Source organism: Adiantum capillus-veneris, chromosome 6 (assembly GCF_014529385.1).
Source record: "Adiantum capillus-veneris isolate H3 chromosome 6, ASM1452938v2, whole genome shotgun sequence".
In the NCBI taxonomy this organism is placed as follows: domain Eukaryota; kingdom Viridiplantae; phylum Streptophyta; class Polypodiopsida; order Polypodiales; family Pteridaceae; genus Adiantum; species Adiantum capillus-veneris.
The window spans coordinates 168,050,592-168,067,222 of NC_140936.1; the positions used below are offsets into that span (position 1 = coordinate 168,050,592).

Below are 16,631 nucleotides of genomic sequence, written 5' to 3' on the forward strand. Positions count from 1 at the left end.
TACTAAATATCACATTTGGATGGCCGCTAACATAAATAAATGTACAATTGGATCAAATTTCTATTGTTGGCCAAATCATTCCACAACTTACTTCATTCTACCACATATAGACAGATCTCCACGAAGTACACCTCCACTTCTCAACTTGTTCAAACATGCTTCACCATCAACAAAGCTAGATGTCACATTTGTGATCACGCATTGTACAAAAGAAGGAACTAGCACAATCAATGTCATCAATGTTCATATCAATCAAGCTTTCACATAGATACACATAAATTACATTTCTACTACATAATATACTTACTATGACATTTGGATGGCCACTAACATAAATAAATGTACAATTGGATCAAATTTCTATGGTTGGTCAAATTTTTCAATAACATCATTCTACCACATATAGACCTCCATGAAGTACACCTCCACTTCTCAACTTCTTCAAACATGCTTTACTAGCAACAAAGCTAGATGTCGCATTTGTGATCATACATTGTTAAAAAGAAGGAACTAACTCAATCAGTGTCACCAATGTTCAAATCAATCAAGATTTCACGTAGATACACATCATGGTCATGAGCTCCCATGGCAAGCCATAAACGTACTCTCTGTCTCTCACACAACAATTTTATCTTAGTTTCAAAACAAATTGTTGAACTTGAGAGTGATTGTAAATTTTTTGTAAAATCTTCTATAAATGTTGTTAATGTTTACGTGTAATCTTTTCTACATTATTGTTCAACTTAAATTGGTAGCAATTTTTCATGAAGATATTTACATTAAAATCTTGATAAATTTTTGTTGTGTGAATTTGATTTTTTAATAAGTTTAAAGTTGAATTTGTATAGATACAAGATATAGTTTATGATTTAGGTAGAAATTTAAAGTTTAGTTTATGATTTAGGTAGAAATTTAAAGTTTAGCAATTGGGTCTATGCTTAGTTTTAGGTTTTAGGTTTTAGTTTTGAGTTTAAATTTAATTTTTATATTTTAAGTTTAGTTTCAGATAAGTTTTCAAGTTTTATAATTAGTTTAAGATTTAATTAGTATAAAACTAAGATTCAGCTTATTTCAAGTATAATTTAAGGCTTTATATATGATTTGAGTTTCTTTTATAGATTTTAAATTTACGATTAAATTTGTGCTGAGATTTTAGGTTTTAAGCACCTCCCCTGTTGTGTGTTTGGCTTAAAACATTGGCTTTTATGTTTTAAGTTTAGTTTTTTAGTTTAAGTTTATAGCTTTGCTCTTTGTATAGTTTTAAAGCAAAGCTTGTCAGAGAATCGTGAGAAAAGAACTCTGATTGCTACAAAGAAGAGCACTTATACCGCTCCGCACGTTTGAATGTAGAACACATGAAATAGAACAAAAGGGGCAGTGTCACAAACATACAACACTACTGCAGAGTCTATGACTCTGGAACACCATGAATAAACATGATGTCACAAGAGATTCCTGTAGAATCTGAGAACAAAAATTATAATCAGCATTGTGAAGTACAGGGGAGCAACTGATAAGGCGAGCACTGCCCTCCAAAAGCTATGCCTCCAAAAGATACTTTGTTGAATACAACATTCTCAAGCATCTACAACACCAGAGCAATGCAGCACGACGGATCTTGTATCAACACCCTTGGAGGCGCTCAATCTACCAGTCAGTCTTGCTCGGTTCCCCTTCATGTGCTCCCACTTGAGCGATATTTTGAGCGCCTTGACTGCCGGGACGAGTCCCTCTCTACGCGTTCTTTTTCCCTCATCTTTCTCCTTATCTCTTTTTTCCTTCGAACAATCTCCGAATACAATCGCTCTCGATATTCTTGTATTGTAAATCTAAAGCAATAAACAAGCACAACACAACACATGATTTAGACAAGTTAAATAAAATCAAGAGTTGCATTCATGTTGAGATTGAACTCACTTAGTGTTATCATCTATGGGTATTCTGATCCCACGATTGCAAACAGGTTCATCCATGGGATTATGGAACTGAGCAAGGTATGGATGCTGTAGGGCTTGCTGCAAACAAATTTTTTCAAGCACAAACTCAGAAAAAAGGGTTCTTTCTGCAAAGCACCAAATTATGCAATCAGATTTGTAAACATGGATAGTATTGACTGTGATGTCATAACCCTGATCAGCAAAAGTATGGCCAATAATATTAAAACAGAAAGGAGACAGCGCATGGAGATCAAGCACATAAAATTATGTAGGAGGAAAAACCGCTTTTGCAAACTTATTTTCCCTTCTTTTGAATGATTATGAATAAATTATGAACATAGATTGACTAGGCTTACCTCAGCTGTAAGTCTTTTGTGAGGGTTGAATTGTAGCAATCGACGCAGTAGATCTTCAGCTTCGGGACTAGCAGTTGGAAAAGCTTTTCTGAAAGACCTGGATTTATTTGTAAAAGGTTTGCATCACAGCGAAAATTTATAAGAAAGACGCTCATGGAACCATGATATAAAATGTGATTCTATGTCATAAATCTGAACACAAAAGGATCGCATAGTTGGCATTCTTGTCAATAAATGAGCATATACAAGCCAATAAATGAGAACCCAATCTCTTGAATTAACACGCCTAAAGAATTTACCCAAGAAGCGTAGCTCAATTGGTGAGGCCCTAGTGATGTAACCCCAAGGTTGACGTTTCGATGCTCACAGGCTGCGTTCTTTATGTTTGTATCCTCCTTCCCATTGGGGAGGTTGTTCCCCACGGCTGACATTTACAGGGGTAATGTACAGCAATGTGCAGTTATAAATACAGAGTGTTGCTCTCAGAGGATCCGAGTTGTACTTGTGTCATCGACCCTAACCCAGTAGATCTTGCATCAGGACACTAGCGGCTTTGGGCTTGGGAGAGCCACCCTCTGGTACAAGTGCAATGCGACCCGGGAGAGTGGTTCTGGCAGGATCATTTCTCTTCAGCCGATCACCCAAGGACCCCCTTTTTCTAGTACATAGCTCGCTTGGGGCGACACATACTGGCAGCACAAAGAGAGGCTCACCCAGCTGCAACACTTCACTGGTAGGAGGAGGGTCTCACAGCACAGTTCTTGTCAGGCTTCTCGGAGCGGTTGTGAGACAGCAGGCAACCGAGGAGAGTTACTATGTTTCAGTGGCTTGTAGCGCACAGGGCTACAACAGTTGGGAGTTGGTTGATACACAACGGCTTCTCGGCAACACGTGCAGCTTGTGGCCATCCTTTGGAGAGTCAGAGCCATTGTTTGTGGGACTGCCCCATGGCACAGCAGGTTTGGCTTCGGGTTCTCTGGCTTATGCCAGCCCTCTCCATAGTCTGACAGTACACTTGGGGTGTTGCAGCCTGGTCAACTCTCACAGGCCCTGCGCTCCACTTTGAGTTGGCTTCCACCGATAGGATGATAATGATCCAGGAGGGTCGACCTACACTTCAGCTTGCCACAGAGTTCATCCCTCAGGAGTGGTGCAATGATAGAGAGTCGTGTTTGGGAGCTCATCTACAGCCTGACACTCTGGTTCATCTGGCGGGCCCGTTGCTTTCGCACCTTTGACGCTCGCCTTGTTCCACCGGCAGAGACTGTTCAAGACATTTGGCCGGAGCTGATTCAAGGGTCAGTTTGAGAGACTTCAGGGCAGCTCCAACCGTGCCGAGAGGCTTTTTTGCGACTTTGGCGCCCAGGGCCTTTCTTCACCATGGTTCAGGGTGTGCCTAGATGGCACTACCGGCCACCAATGTGGCTTTTTTCTCCTCTCGTCTCGTGATCTAGCCCTCATTGTACATACTTTTTCTCGTTGGGAGAGTCTCCGCATGTTTCTGATGTAGCCTTCGGGCAGTTATTATAAACTAATGGAAGGATCTTTTTTCTTGCCAAAAAGAAAAAAGTTTCTCCCTACTACCTTCGCCGTGCTCATGATTTATTAAAAAAAATAAAAAAATTCAATTTAATGCATTGCAAAGCTCTCATGCAATTTCATACTCCATTGCCACCCTCAACATGCATTTACATGTGAAATTCTTTGGGAGACTCTTATCAAGAAACTGGCTGAAGCTACAACTCCAGTTTACTTTGAGACAGACTAGCCTAGCATGTTATATACCATGATTATACTATTTAATCAACTTTGCAACTGTGAAATATATCAACTATGGTTGAGCTTCAGAGATTTACCGACCTTGCACTTCCACAATTCATATTTTCGAGCATTGTTGCTGCAAAAGGAGATTCAAGTGCTGCTATGTCTTCCTTCATCACGCATTCAAGCCATAACAAAATTGAGAATTACATCAGCTTGATACAAACCCACAAAAATCCATCTCAGGAGCACTGTACAAAATGCCATGAATTCATAAAGATACCAGATCTGGCTTGCCCAGCAAGTCCAAAACTCTTTCAATTTGATTCATTGTAGAAGTTCCTGCATTTTTTGGATGTTCAGATGTCGTAAGTGTGTGCATGAGAGCGCACGTGCACACATACACTGCAACCGTTGTGGGTTCCCTCCTTGCAATATAGAATTGCTTCAAAAGCGAGTGTGTGTATGCGTGTGTGTGCGTGTCACAAAGAAGAGACACGTTCAAGAAGACTAATAGCTCTCATTCTTACCTTCTAAGAAATCTGTACAATTATTTAGTAAAGATGTAATCACATCCATAATGTACAAAAAGGTTTCATTACTTAAGTAAAGAATCATTTTTCGTAGTCCAGCAGTCTGCACACAAAGCATCACACAACAAAAGAAGGGAAGTACTTCTTACCTGCATCCATCAACAGAGAAAAATGCATGATTAGTCAGCGGTTGGTATTGAAGGTGTCCAAGGACTGCACATGTTTTATATGTCACCCAAGAGTTTTATCAAATTTGATTCACTTATTTCAAAGACAACCAAATCCTAACACTTCTAATCACCAGAAATCATATTGGGCATAACTTGGGACAATTTACAGGCAGCTCTTAATACCTTTTGCTTGGCCAACCGTGCTCTTATCAATTGGCACAAGTCATTCGGTTTTTTGGTTGGAGTTGAGGAATACTGTCGATAAGGAGTGCAAGATCATTTGACTTGGTTGACGCCAGCCCAGCCCAGCCCAGCATTGTCACAAGAAACTCTGTTTCGAGCCCTATGGGATAGGAAACTCCATTTCCAAGGTCACCCGATTCTCATTCCCTTTGTACCATTTCTTAATGAATATATTATGGTTACATACAAAATGGAACTATAAGAAGCCGTTTCTAATCTGCTCCATTGCAAAGAGAAAGCCAGGTCCATCTTCAATGGCCTTGCCGGCCTCGTTTCCATTTCCCGTTCCATGTGATTATGCAGCCCAGACTAGCAGATAATTGGGTTTTTTCGTTCACGTTGATGAGTCACCTAAGTAGCAAAGTGAGTCAATTTTTGGCAATCAATTAGGAGGAATGCAGCGGAGATAATGTGTCGTACTCTCTATAGTGGGTGCTCCTCAGTGCAATGTGCATGAGATCTAACTCCATAGAATGAAAACACAGAAGAAAATGAATAACAGAGCAACAACAGCAAGACTCAACAGTGAAACCTGAACAGCATGAACATCGACTAACTCAAAGAAACCAATATAGACTCTGGCATGGAAACACACTCAGCTCCAGCCCAGAACTCATAGGTACAATGGGGGTGCTGAGGCTCAACTGTGCACGGATGGTGAAGACATGATGTGCATGAACTCAAGATACTAGACTCAAGAACTCACAACCATACAAAGAAGATGATAATATCATAGTAATAGGGAATGGTCGTTTTCAGGTCTCCGTCCCCGTTCCCATTCTAAGTTCCCGTTCCAAATCCCCATTCTGTGTTTCAAACGTGAGTACCTGTAACAGGGAATGGCATTTTGTGGCAGTTGCCGTTCCACGTTCCCCGTTCCGGTTTCTTGTTCCTGATAACTATGGATAATATGATCCAAACCAACTACGGGTTTATACAAACATGAAGAGCAACCAACGGCTACAAAATATCCACTCCGGCTAAGTCTATCTTTAAATTGTGGTGGTGATGCACGGCCACGGTGTCGACTGGACCACCACCGGTATCCCTGCCATGTGTCACCGACCAGCAGGCGAGAGTCCGCCCAGTGTGAACCCCAGCCCAACTGTAACAAATTGCATGTCTCGTGCCAGTGACATTGTAGCCCTGCTACAGGTTGCCCGCCACAAGACCACTCGCCATCTCGAGTGAGAGAAACAACTGAAGCTGCTAAAAGACCTTAAGACTCCAAAAATAAACAGCTACTACACTGCCATGGTGAAAAGACTGAACTGCAAGCGGATGTAGTCACCCAAGAGAAAGAGTAGTCGCCATGGCCGCACCCGAAGTGTTTGTCTCTGAAGGTGGAGCCATCAAATCAATGGTGAAACCCTGCGGCTGTGGACTGGGGGCTGCTGGGCTCTGTTGTCTACAAACTGGCCTCCTATGAAAGGAGCATCCACTTACACAAGCAACGCTGTCACAGCAAGGAACGCTCTGCATGTGTGTCATATGGCCCGACGATTGAGACCCCTGAGGATACTGCTGAGGACAGTACTGGAATGGACTCTCTGGAGGGTCTCTTGAATTGTGGAGAAGAACCTATTGCAGCATACCCGACACGAGGCAGAACTTGAGTCTCTGATCCAGTTCATCCATACTCCATGTCTACAGGAGCCTGGGTAGACCTATCTCCATGTAAAAGCATTTCTCGAAATCCTTGTCCCTGTGCTTCAAGGTCGTCGATGATTTGGGACTTTATCTTCAAAGCTTGTTGCAATGCAAAAATAGTAGCATCCTGATCTGCGATGGCACTGTTGGCGACTCGCAGAGATCCCTCCATAGCTGTGTATGTGGCGAAGTGACGCTGGTGCGTAGCAACTAACTGCTTTGTTCCTAGCGCTATGGTGGCGATAGCATTCCTGAATCTTCTAATATCTTCTTAGAAAGCTCAAACAGAGAAGTAGAGTCAGAAACCCTTGAAGATCCAACAAATGTATGTGGTGCTGGAGGACGCACAAGCGGCACAGCTGGTGAGCTAGGAGTAGGTACAATGGGTGTAGTGGGTACATCTGAGATGGTTGGTGTTGATGGGTGTGAGATATATTGACTCCACTAGGGGTGAATATGAGAGACGAAGGGAGAGGATCCTATGAGGGAGAAGCCACCGACTTGTCATGAAGAGTGGAGGTAGACACTGGCACAATAGAACAAGGGGTGGAATTAGACAGAGAGCTTCGCGGAAGATGCGTCACCCTAGCCAGCTTGGTCTCTGACATTGGCAATGAGAGTAGAGACTCTATTGTTTCCTTCGCCACCTTTGCTTTGATCTTCTTTTTCTTTGTTACTTTAGGATCAGCTTGAATGCTTAGAGATTTTCTTTTCCCGTGCGAATGCACTAGTTGCGTATCCTCATCCACATCGTCAAGGGTAACATGTATATTATGACCCACACCAAGAGAGGTGCTGCAAAACATTTGAAGCTCAATTGCATAGACTGCACTTGGGCCCAAAATCATTTGGCCCTAGACTGTAAGGATGTAAAGAGAATCTGATGGAATCCACAAGGTAAGGTGTGGATCGAACAGTAAAGGCAGTCCCGGTGGGAGAATGTAATGGGCATGTCATATTTTTCCTTATTTTCTTTGGCATTTCGGGCCAGAAAGTAGTACCTAAGATTGCCAGGAGCTGTTTGTTCCTTTCGTACTTAGGGTGATATGTACTGAGCATCTCTTGACATGCTTGAATTGTTGCATCCTTGGACAACTGAGAAAAGATTTGTGTAGCCGGCTTCACAGATGGAAAGATAGTCATACCCATGGCATGGCCAAGCCGTGTAGCAATGAGTTTGTCGCCCCTTACCTTTGGGAAAAATTTTAAAAGCTCATGTATGGAACAATGGTTGGTAGATCGCCATGATGCCATCAACCAATGCTGTGAGACCCAGAGTCTGTAGCTGAGCATTGGAAAGGACCTTGCTCAAAGATGGTCGAGGGGCTGTAGATAAAAATCCAAGGAGAATTTTGAGCGATTTTTAGATGTTGCAGGCCTCCTGATCTCATGTGTGATGACATGATGTTTGTCTTTCTTGAACTCCTTTCGGATGTTCCTCTCGATTGTTGGAAGCATCTGATTCATAGTTAGCTTCAGAATCCAGCTTTGAGTCTACTGGTGAGACGCTGTAACTTTCATCGTTGGGGTCATTGGAAGTGATGTCGTCGAGGCCGTGGCTACTGTTGTCTGAGTCATCATCACTCACTGACCTTGCAGCCAAAGCTGGCTTTTTTCACAAAGCTACCCTTCGCAATTGCTTGCTACCTGTCATATCAACCGAGAGAGAGGGAAAGTGCTAGGGTTAAAGGTAAGGGCTAGAGAACTTGGGAGGGCCGAATGTAGAGAGTGTAGGGCAAGGGGCTTGGCAAGGGCGAGGCAAACACGGGTAGAGAAGTAGACGGATACTGACGAGAGAGGGGCGTCGGGGTTGGGTAGGGGCGAGGGAAAAAGGGTAGGATCCGGATTGGGCAGGGGCGAGAGGGTTTAGAGGGTAGGGGTGAATTAGGGAGGGTAGGGACGAGGGGGATGAGAGAGGGGCGAGGGGGTGGAATTAGGGAGGGTAGGGGCGAGGAAGATTGAACAGGGACGAGGGGGGAGGGTAGGGGCGGGGTGGGGTGGGGGGGGGGGTTTAGGGTTAGGTAGGGGCTAAAGGAGAGGGTAGGGACGAGGGGGTTTAGATAGGGACGAGGGGGGAGGGTAGGGGCGAGGAAGTTAGATAGGGAGGGTAGAGGCGAGAGAGTTAGATAGAGACGAGGGGGGAAGGTAGGGCCTTCACGTACCAGACAGACGGGGTAGATGGAGAGGTAGCATAGGGAGGAAATTAGAGAGCTGGAGGAAGTTGAACAACTAGGGAGACGGGAAGATGGCGCTCTTTGGGGATTTCCCTCTAGACTGTTGGTGGAGTAAGAGAGAAAACAGGATACGATGATATTTCACTTGGTTAAGTAAGGCATGGTGAGGAAATGCTCTCGCTCGCGGAAAGTTATTTGAACTGTCTGAAGCAAGTAACAATCTGGAAGGCCCAAGGCTACTGTTGAGGGTGTAGGAGATGAAAACATTAGAGTGAATACCAAACTTAAGGTGGGGATAGAACTTACCCTGAGAGATAGATGGAAAACATTTCGCAAATGAATCATACACTGTTATGTTCACAAGGGCTAACAAACAGAAACTCAACTCTGCATGTGAAGTGAAGACCGCATTCAGGAAAAGAAGAGTACAACAACTGCTAGGCATACTCCGTAAAAAAGGGGACACCAAGGAAAGGAAGTGCTAATGCAGTTTACGATGAGAAATCTCTATGAAAAAGAGAGAAGAGCCGACATTAAACAGATAGAGACCTCAGTGCCACTAAATAAAGGTACAGATCCAATTAACCAAATGGGAGAATGTTGCATGCGAGAACACAATGCGTCTATTAAACAGAGTGGGAATCAATTGAAGAATTTGCGGGGCAGAAGACAAATGTAATTAGCAAAAGAACATTGTTTAAATACTGGGGCTAGGAGAAAGGTGAGGCAAAGACTGTGATGAAGACAAATGATAGCAGTGAGGTGAATCGTTAACAAGACGGTAGGGAGCACAAGGTGGCTAATGCCAGACTGAATGAGGGAGAAGAAACGCTGCAGGTTAAATACCAGTGGGGAGAGAGTGGCGACGTATGGTTTATGGTGAGGGGTGGTAGCATTTGATCCTGGAGCCATTTATCAGTGGCAAAGAAACACCTTCCAAAGTCGCTAGGTGGACCGCACCCTGTGGCAAAATTTCATGTCCATGTATGGTACTTGCCATGCTGGGACCAACTTCTTCGCTGGCCACGGTGTCCACTAGACCACCACCCGTATCCCTGCCACGTGTCACCGACTAGGCGAGAGTCGTCCAATGTGAAACCCAGCCCAACTGTAACTAATTGCCTGTTCCGTGCCAGTGACACTGTAGCCCTGCTACAAGGAAGCTTTGCCATTGGTATTCTATGCATTTGTCTTGGGCTCGTAAGGCTTTGACTGTAATTCTTGCAATACCCTTTGACTCTACACCCTCAGGTTATGTCCCAATTGCGGCGCTTATTGCGCAATTTCCTTCTTGGTGGCTCAGATGCTCTAGAGACATGTGACTGTTAAGAGGGGAGGGAGGCCTGGACATTATTGATCTAGAGCAGCAGAGTAGTGCATTGCGTTCCAAGCTCATCGGTCCAAGATTTGATGGATAAACTTAAAGAAGGGAAAGGCCGAGTGAAAATCTAGATTCTCTATAAAAGGGTTGTCAGGCATACAATCAAAACGTACATAGTGCAAGAAAAGCTCTGGCAGATCATTATAACTCTGATAATGAGCTTGGCAACAAGAGCTCTGACAGCTCATTATACCTCTGATAATCAACTTGGCAACAAGATCTCTGCTATGAGCCTCCGGCTCTATGATTACATAAATCACCCCCTGAATGGTATGCCAAGCTACTCGGGCATCTATTAGATATCTGATCCTTCAGCTATAGCCTTGAAGGTGGGAACCTCAAGATCAAAGTTTAAGCAGTTTGTTGCAATTTTTTCAAAAAGGATATTTAGAACATATAAGTAATAAACAGAAAAAGATTCAAGATAAGCCAGGATTAAAGGATCCTCTTTGTAATGATTGAGTACCTGGGAATATAGGCTTTCCATTTAGAAGTTCACCCAAGATACAGCCACTTGACCACATATCAACGCCGCATGTATATCTAATATGTGACATACATAATTAGAAATCACACTTCAAATGCTGACAATATCAATAATTGCTGTGTTCACGCTAAATTCTGTCAGGTCTAGAAAGCTTTGGTTGTAGAGAAAATAGATTCATTTGTAAATATTTGAGCCTAAAGTATCATACTTTGTTGATCCAAGAAGAATCTCAGGGGCCCTATACCTGGATTTTAATACAGCAAACAAGAGTTTTCAATAGACGTAGATAAGTTATGTCTTAACTACAAAGGAGAAAAGATAAGTTATGTCCTTAACTAGCTTGATGCTGGGGTCTGTTTTTTCTGGGCTTGTTAGCATAATCAAATAAACAAACAAACTTTAATGGTGCAAGGATCGTCTTTATTTCCTTGTATATACATGATATGGAAAGGTTTTGAGCTTTACAAACACTTAACTCTCCTTTGTCCATCCATTACAAAGAAGAGCCATGATTTGGGTGTTCATGAGCTTTGTCAAATAAACACAAAAAATGACTTTCTCTATATACCATATTAAATCCACCGATGTAGATCAGCTTGGTAAAATTAAATTAGGGGATCTTTAAAAATTTGCAATAATACCAACTCCAAAAAGCCTTCCCTGTTCCACTTCACTTGTGAATGAAGTACAGAACACGATCCTTTGAAGGATTTTCAAATATCATTGGCAAACATCTTTGTTACTTTCAGAGGATGCTCTGCAGGCTTTTACAAGGGTAGCCACTAAACAAAATCACCGCAAGAGGAAGCCAGTAAGGTCGTGACTCGTCAAAAGCCAACAGACCAAACACCAACAAACACAGATGAGAATGTAAAGCAGACCACCGGTTCACAAGCAGGAGTGGAAGCTCTCATCCCAGCCGAACCCATCAAGCTGCCATTGTTGGAAGGAAACACCACACTGAAGAACCCACTACAGCGACCCCCATGAAAGGAAAAGACAAAACAAAACACAGACACAAACACACCAAACATGTGCACACACACCCAGCCGGCACACGAGAAAAACTACCAGCACACGAGAAAAACTAATAAAGACACAAAAGAAACCAAATAGAAGAAAAGAAAAAACAACACAAACCGCCGCACTCTCTCTCTCTCTCTCTCTCTCTCTCTCTCTCTCTCTCTCTCTCTCTCTCTCTCTCTCTCTCTCTCATAGGTAACTGAGAGAGAGAGAGAGAGAGAGAGAGAGAGAGAGAGAGAGAGAGAGAGAGAGAGAGAGTGCGGCGGTTTGTAACTGATTGGTCTCATAGGTCATTTTGGCCTTTTGAAGACGTTAATATAACATTTCATTTCATTTCATTTCTCTCTCTCTCTCTCTCTCTACACCCAGAAGAACAGACAGAGGAGAAGCCAACAGTGGAGAGGTCTGCCCGCACTACTGGCATTCTCATAGACCGAGCATTGGAGCTAGGGAGATCTAGACGACCCCGATGGAGAAGAGGAGTTACACAGTTTCGAAGGAGGCTACAGCAAAGGACTCGAGCCATATTTTTTCGTCGTCCAGAGTGCAAATGAAGATGGATCTCTATGAAGATGGATTCTCTACTTCCCTCCTATATTGTCTACACATTGTACTGCTTAGTTCACACATTTCGCGCCTTTCACCTTTCACACCTATCGGCTTAGTTTAGGATTCTGCAGTATTTATATTCTGTTATCCTAGTTTAATTTATTTTGTTAATCTGACTTTGTATCGGATACACCGCATTGTAACTTTCTAGTCTCATAGGTCAGTTTGGCCTTTTGAAGACGTTAATATAACATTTCATTTCTCTCTCTCTCTCTCTCTCTCTCTCTCTCTCTCTCTCTCTCTCTCTCTCTCTCTCTCTCTCTCTCTCTCTCTCCCCATCACGCAGCCCCTCCCTCGCAGCCCCCCTCCAGCCTCCCCCTCACGCAACCCCTCCCTCGCAGCCCCCTTCAGCCTCCCCCTCACTCCCCATCACGCAGCCATCTACGTGGGTCAGCCAGCAAACACCTGCATTATCCTACGCCCAGCACCTGGCAGCCTGCGTTAGGCTCAACTTGTACCAGCGTTTGCTGCTCCAGAGTTAGCGTTCTCAGCAGGGGCTTTGGCGTGTCAACAGACCAGACATCGCAGAGGTCTCCCTTCCCTCATCGCCATCTCCTGGAGTCAGCATCCTGCAGTACCCATTCAGTACTCAGCCATCCAGTAGCTTCAACACCAGTTCAGTAGCATCTGCCAGCAGCATCAGCATTCATTCAGCGCGTATTGAGCCCAGTATAGCTTTCAGCGAGTATCTTACCTGCAGGGATTTATTTGCAAGGAATTTGGAAACTGCAGAGCTCACAGAAATTGCAAATTGACACATACAGAAAGCAAACATATGCCATGTAGGCTGAATGGGGAAACATATGTATGCATAATGCGGTGCGTATAGGTTGCTCTCTCCTCTCTCTCAGAAAGTGAAATAGAAGCCCTCGCACACACAAGCTTGGAGAGTGGGCAAGAAGAGTGAAGGTAATGGGGAGAGTTCAAAAGGACGGGCTCTCATTTTGCGCTTTCCCTCCATGGAAGAAAAGAAAGACTTTTTAAAGAAGAGGCCAACCCTCAAGAAAACAGGTATCTTTTTACGAGATGATCTTACGCTCTCATAGCTTGCACATATGAGAGAGGTCATGCCAGAGATTATAGCAGCAAGGGAGAAGCGGAAGTTAGCTTTCTACAGAAATGGACGAGTAGTGATTACAGAGCACCGCTCTACATGACGGTACGAGCCCTACGGGACCACTCTCAGGATGGCAGTTTGGAACTGTAATGGTTCGTATAGACTTGATGTGGGGGCCTTTGAGGATAGCTTCAGAGACAGAGACATTGTTTTCTACTCAGAGACTCATCAGGCTCCAGGACAGCTGATGCCGCACATATCAGGATACAGATGGGAGACAGCTTGTAGGACATGCACCAGAACTGCACATGGGACTAGAGGATCAGGAGGTGTAGCAGTTCTTTTCAGAGAGGAGCTCCAACCACTATTGCACATAGTTCGGAGAGATGATCAGGCCAGATACTTGTGGGTGAGGCTGAGGGCAGAGACTGGACGTTTCTTGTACATCGCCATATGCTATTTTCCTCCCAACACTTCAGTATATGCTTCACCCATAGGACAGTCTCCTTACTCTGTACTTGATGATGATATCTGGGAGTTCTCCAGAGATGGAGACATCATACTCCTGGGGGATTTTAATGCCCGTACAGGCAGCTCACAGACAGTCTTCTATGACACATCAGAGGAGATGCTTAGAGAGCTAGAGCCAGAGGAGTTGGGACTTGAGAGATGCTCACACGACAAAGAGCATACAGAGTATGGGAGATACCTGAGAGAGATGACGACTACTCACAGTTTAGCCATACTGAATGGCTTAACGACTTTCCCATTGTCTACAGGTTTTACTTGTTTTCCACATAGACATGGGTCCAGCACTGTAGACTATGTTCTGACACATCCGAGCTTTATCTCTCACATTCAAGATTTCACAGTGGGGCCCAGGCCAGTTGGGATAGCAGTAGATCATGCACTTTTAACATTATCAGTCTCCTTTGAGTACAATACATCTCAGGCCTCACGGGATGGTGGACATACACGCTATACTTTTACACCAGAGACTGACTCAGTCTATGTAGAGGAGATACGTAGGCTTTTATGCACATCAGAGCCAGTATACACAGTGGAGGAGATCACATCTATGCTGACAGTGACATTACATGGGGCAGCGACAGAGGCATATCCACACACTCAGCCTGGGCAAAGACGTCGTTCTGGGCACATGCCTCAGAACAACTGGTATGATGAGGAGTGTCGACAGAGGAGAGCTCAGATACAGCGGGACCTTACATTAAGAGTGATCACCTATAGACAGTCTCGCATTGCTACACGACGACTAGTGCGGCGGAAGAAGCGAGCTTTCTTGGTCCAGATGGAGCAAGATTTATATCAGCTCTTCCTTAGTAGAGATTCAGGAGAGGCTTGGCGTCTATTCCATGAGAAGTCTCCCCCACCAGTGATTACTTCTACAGAGATATGGGGGCAGTATGCAACATCTTTATACACTGTACCTGGACAACCACCATTACCAGACCCACCACAACCATGTCCGGCTACGAGCACCTTCTTTACCACTGAGATGGTAAAGGAGGCCATTGACAGGATGAAGACCAGACGGGCACAGGATCATGAGGGTTTGGTAGTAGAGCACATTATACATGCTGGGGATTTGTTGGCAGAGATGCTTGCACGGATATTCAACCGTGTCATGTGTGAGGGTCTCCCTGAGTCTTGGAGATTATCTACTATTGTACCTATCTTCAAGACAGGTGACCCCACAGTGCCGGGGAATTACCGTACTATCATGGTAGGACACACATTGGCACGGTTATATGCATCCATCCTCGAGCATAGGCTGAGCAGTTGGGCAGAGATTATGGGCATACGAGCACCTGGGCAGGCTGGTTTCAGAAGGGGTTTCTCCACACTAGATCATGTCTTTACACTCAGAGCTATCATTGAGGAGGGTCGAGCACATGGTAGACGGATATACTGCAGCTTTGTGGATTTTCGCAAAGCCTTTGACACAGTGCCGAGGGCCAAATTGATGCACCGGCTTATGGAATTGGGGGTACCCACAGAGCTGATGTGGGGGATCATGGCATTGTACAGTTCAGTGATGGGTCATGTACGCACATCAGAGGGGATATCCGACATAGTTCACTCCACCATCGGAGTGAAACAGGGATGCCCACTGTCCTCTACTTTATTTGGTATGTATGTTGATGGGGTCTCTGATTATATTGACAGAGGAGGTGATAGAGGTGCTCAGCTTGCAGGGACATGGATCCCTCTTTTATTGTATGCTGACGATATCGTGTTGATATCAGAATTGCCAGAGGGTATGCAGAGACATTTGGACGCATTGCATAGTTTTGCAGAGGATAGTGGATTGTCTGTCAACCTTGGTAAAACCAAGGTCATGGTATTTAATACCACGCCACAGTGGGTTAGGAGATCAACACCTACTTTCACATATGGACAGGACAGTATGGAGTACACTGATGCATACACATATCTTGGGGTGGTCTTTAGTGGACCGAGGTTCACACTGAAAGTAGCAGCAGACACTAGATTGACTCGTGCCTATGCAACCCTAGGTGGTTTAGAGAGGATTTGCTCGCAAGTTCAGTTCCAGGAACCTCGAACAAAGCTCTGGCTTTTCGATACTTTGGTCGCTTCAGTTATGCACTACGCGGTTCAGGTTTGGGGACCGTCTATTGACAGTGCTGGATGGACTAATATGGAGAGACCCCTGATATCTATGATTTCTAGGCTGATTAGAGCCAAGGCCTCAGTCCCACATGACATCATACGAGCGGAGCTTGCTGCCCCACCTATGGAGGTTGAGGCACTCACCAGATCAGTATCATTTGTACACAGCTTATGGGACACCACCAGGGACAGGTATGCCAGGCTTGCTCTCGAGTCATCCAGACAGCTGGCATTACAGGGAGATACATCATGTTGGTATGCACAGATGAACACATGGTTTCAGAGGCATGGTTTCAGCATGGACAAGCTGCCCCCTTTCCAGTATTCTCTTGATGCACCATCCTTGGCTCTTACACGGATGGAGATTACTAGACTCATTCGGCAGGATCTTATCCAGCTTGATAGCAAGAGGACATGGATAGAACCATCACGGAAGTTGGGTACGAAGAGGGTTTTCTATAGAGAACATCTTCTTCAACTCACGATAGACGGATTTGTCACACGGCCCAGTTACATGGACACACATCTATCTCATAGGTTACGATGTGCTATTGGCCAGATTCGCACATCTTCACACCAGCTTGGGATTGAGACAGGT

The 16,631-nt window shown here is 44.4% G+C and overlaps 1 protein-coding gene across 9 annotated transcripts in view; it reads right to left on the reverse strand.

Annotated features, from left to right (window-relative positions):
• Nucleotides 1-1,335: 1,335 nt before the first annotated feature.
• Nucleotides 1,336-16,631, reverse strand: part of LOC147456678 (uncharacterized) — a 109,744-nt gene continuing 94,448 nt past the window's right edge. For all 9 annotated transcript variants that reach the window (XM_086515103.1, XM_086515102.1, XM_086515105.1 and 6 more), the window contains 7 exons: nt 10,901-10,936; nt 10,672-10,748; nt 4,338-4,396; nt 4,154-4,224; nt 2,294-2,390; nt 1,918-2,015; nt 1,336-1,829 (listed from right to left, as the gene is read on the reverse strand). In XM_086515103.1, the coding sequence (XP_086371229.1) occupies nt 1,676-1,829; nt 1,918-2,015; nt 2,294-2,390; nt 4,154-4,224; nt 4,338-4,396; nt 10,672-10,748; nt 10,901-10,936 (592 nt within the window). In that variant the 3' untranslated portion in view covers nt 1,336-1,675. The remainder of the gene's footprint in view (nt 1,830-1,917; nt 2,016-2,293; nt 2,391-4,153; nt 4,225-4,337; nt 4,397-10,671; nt 10,749-10,900; nt 10,937-16,631) is intronic.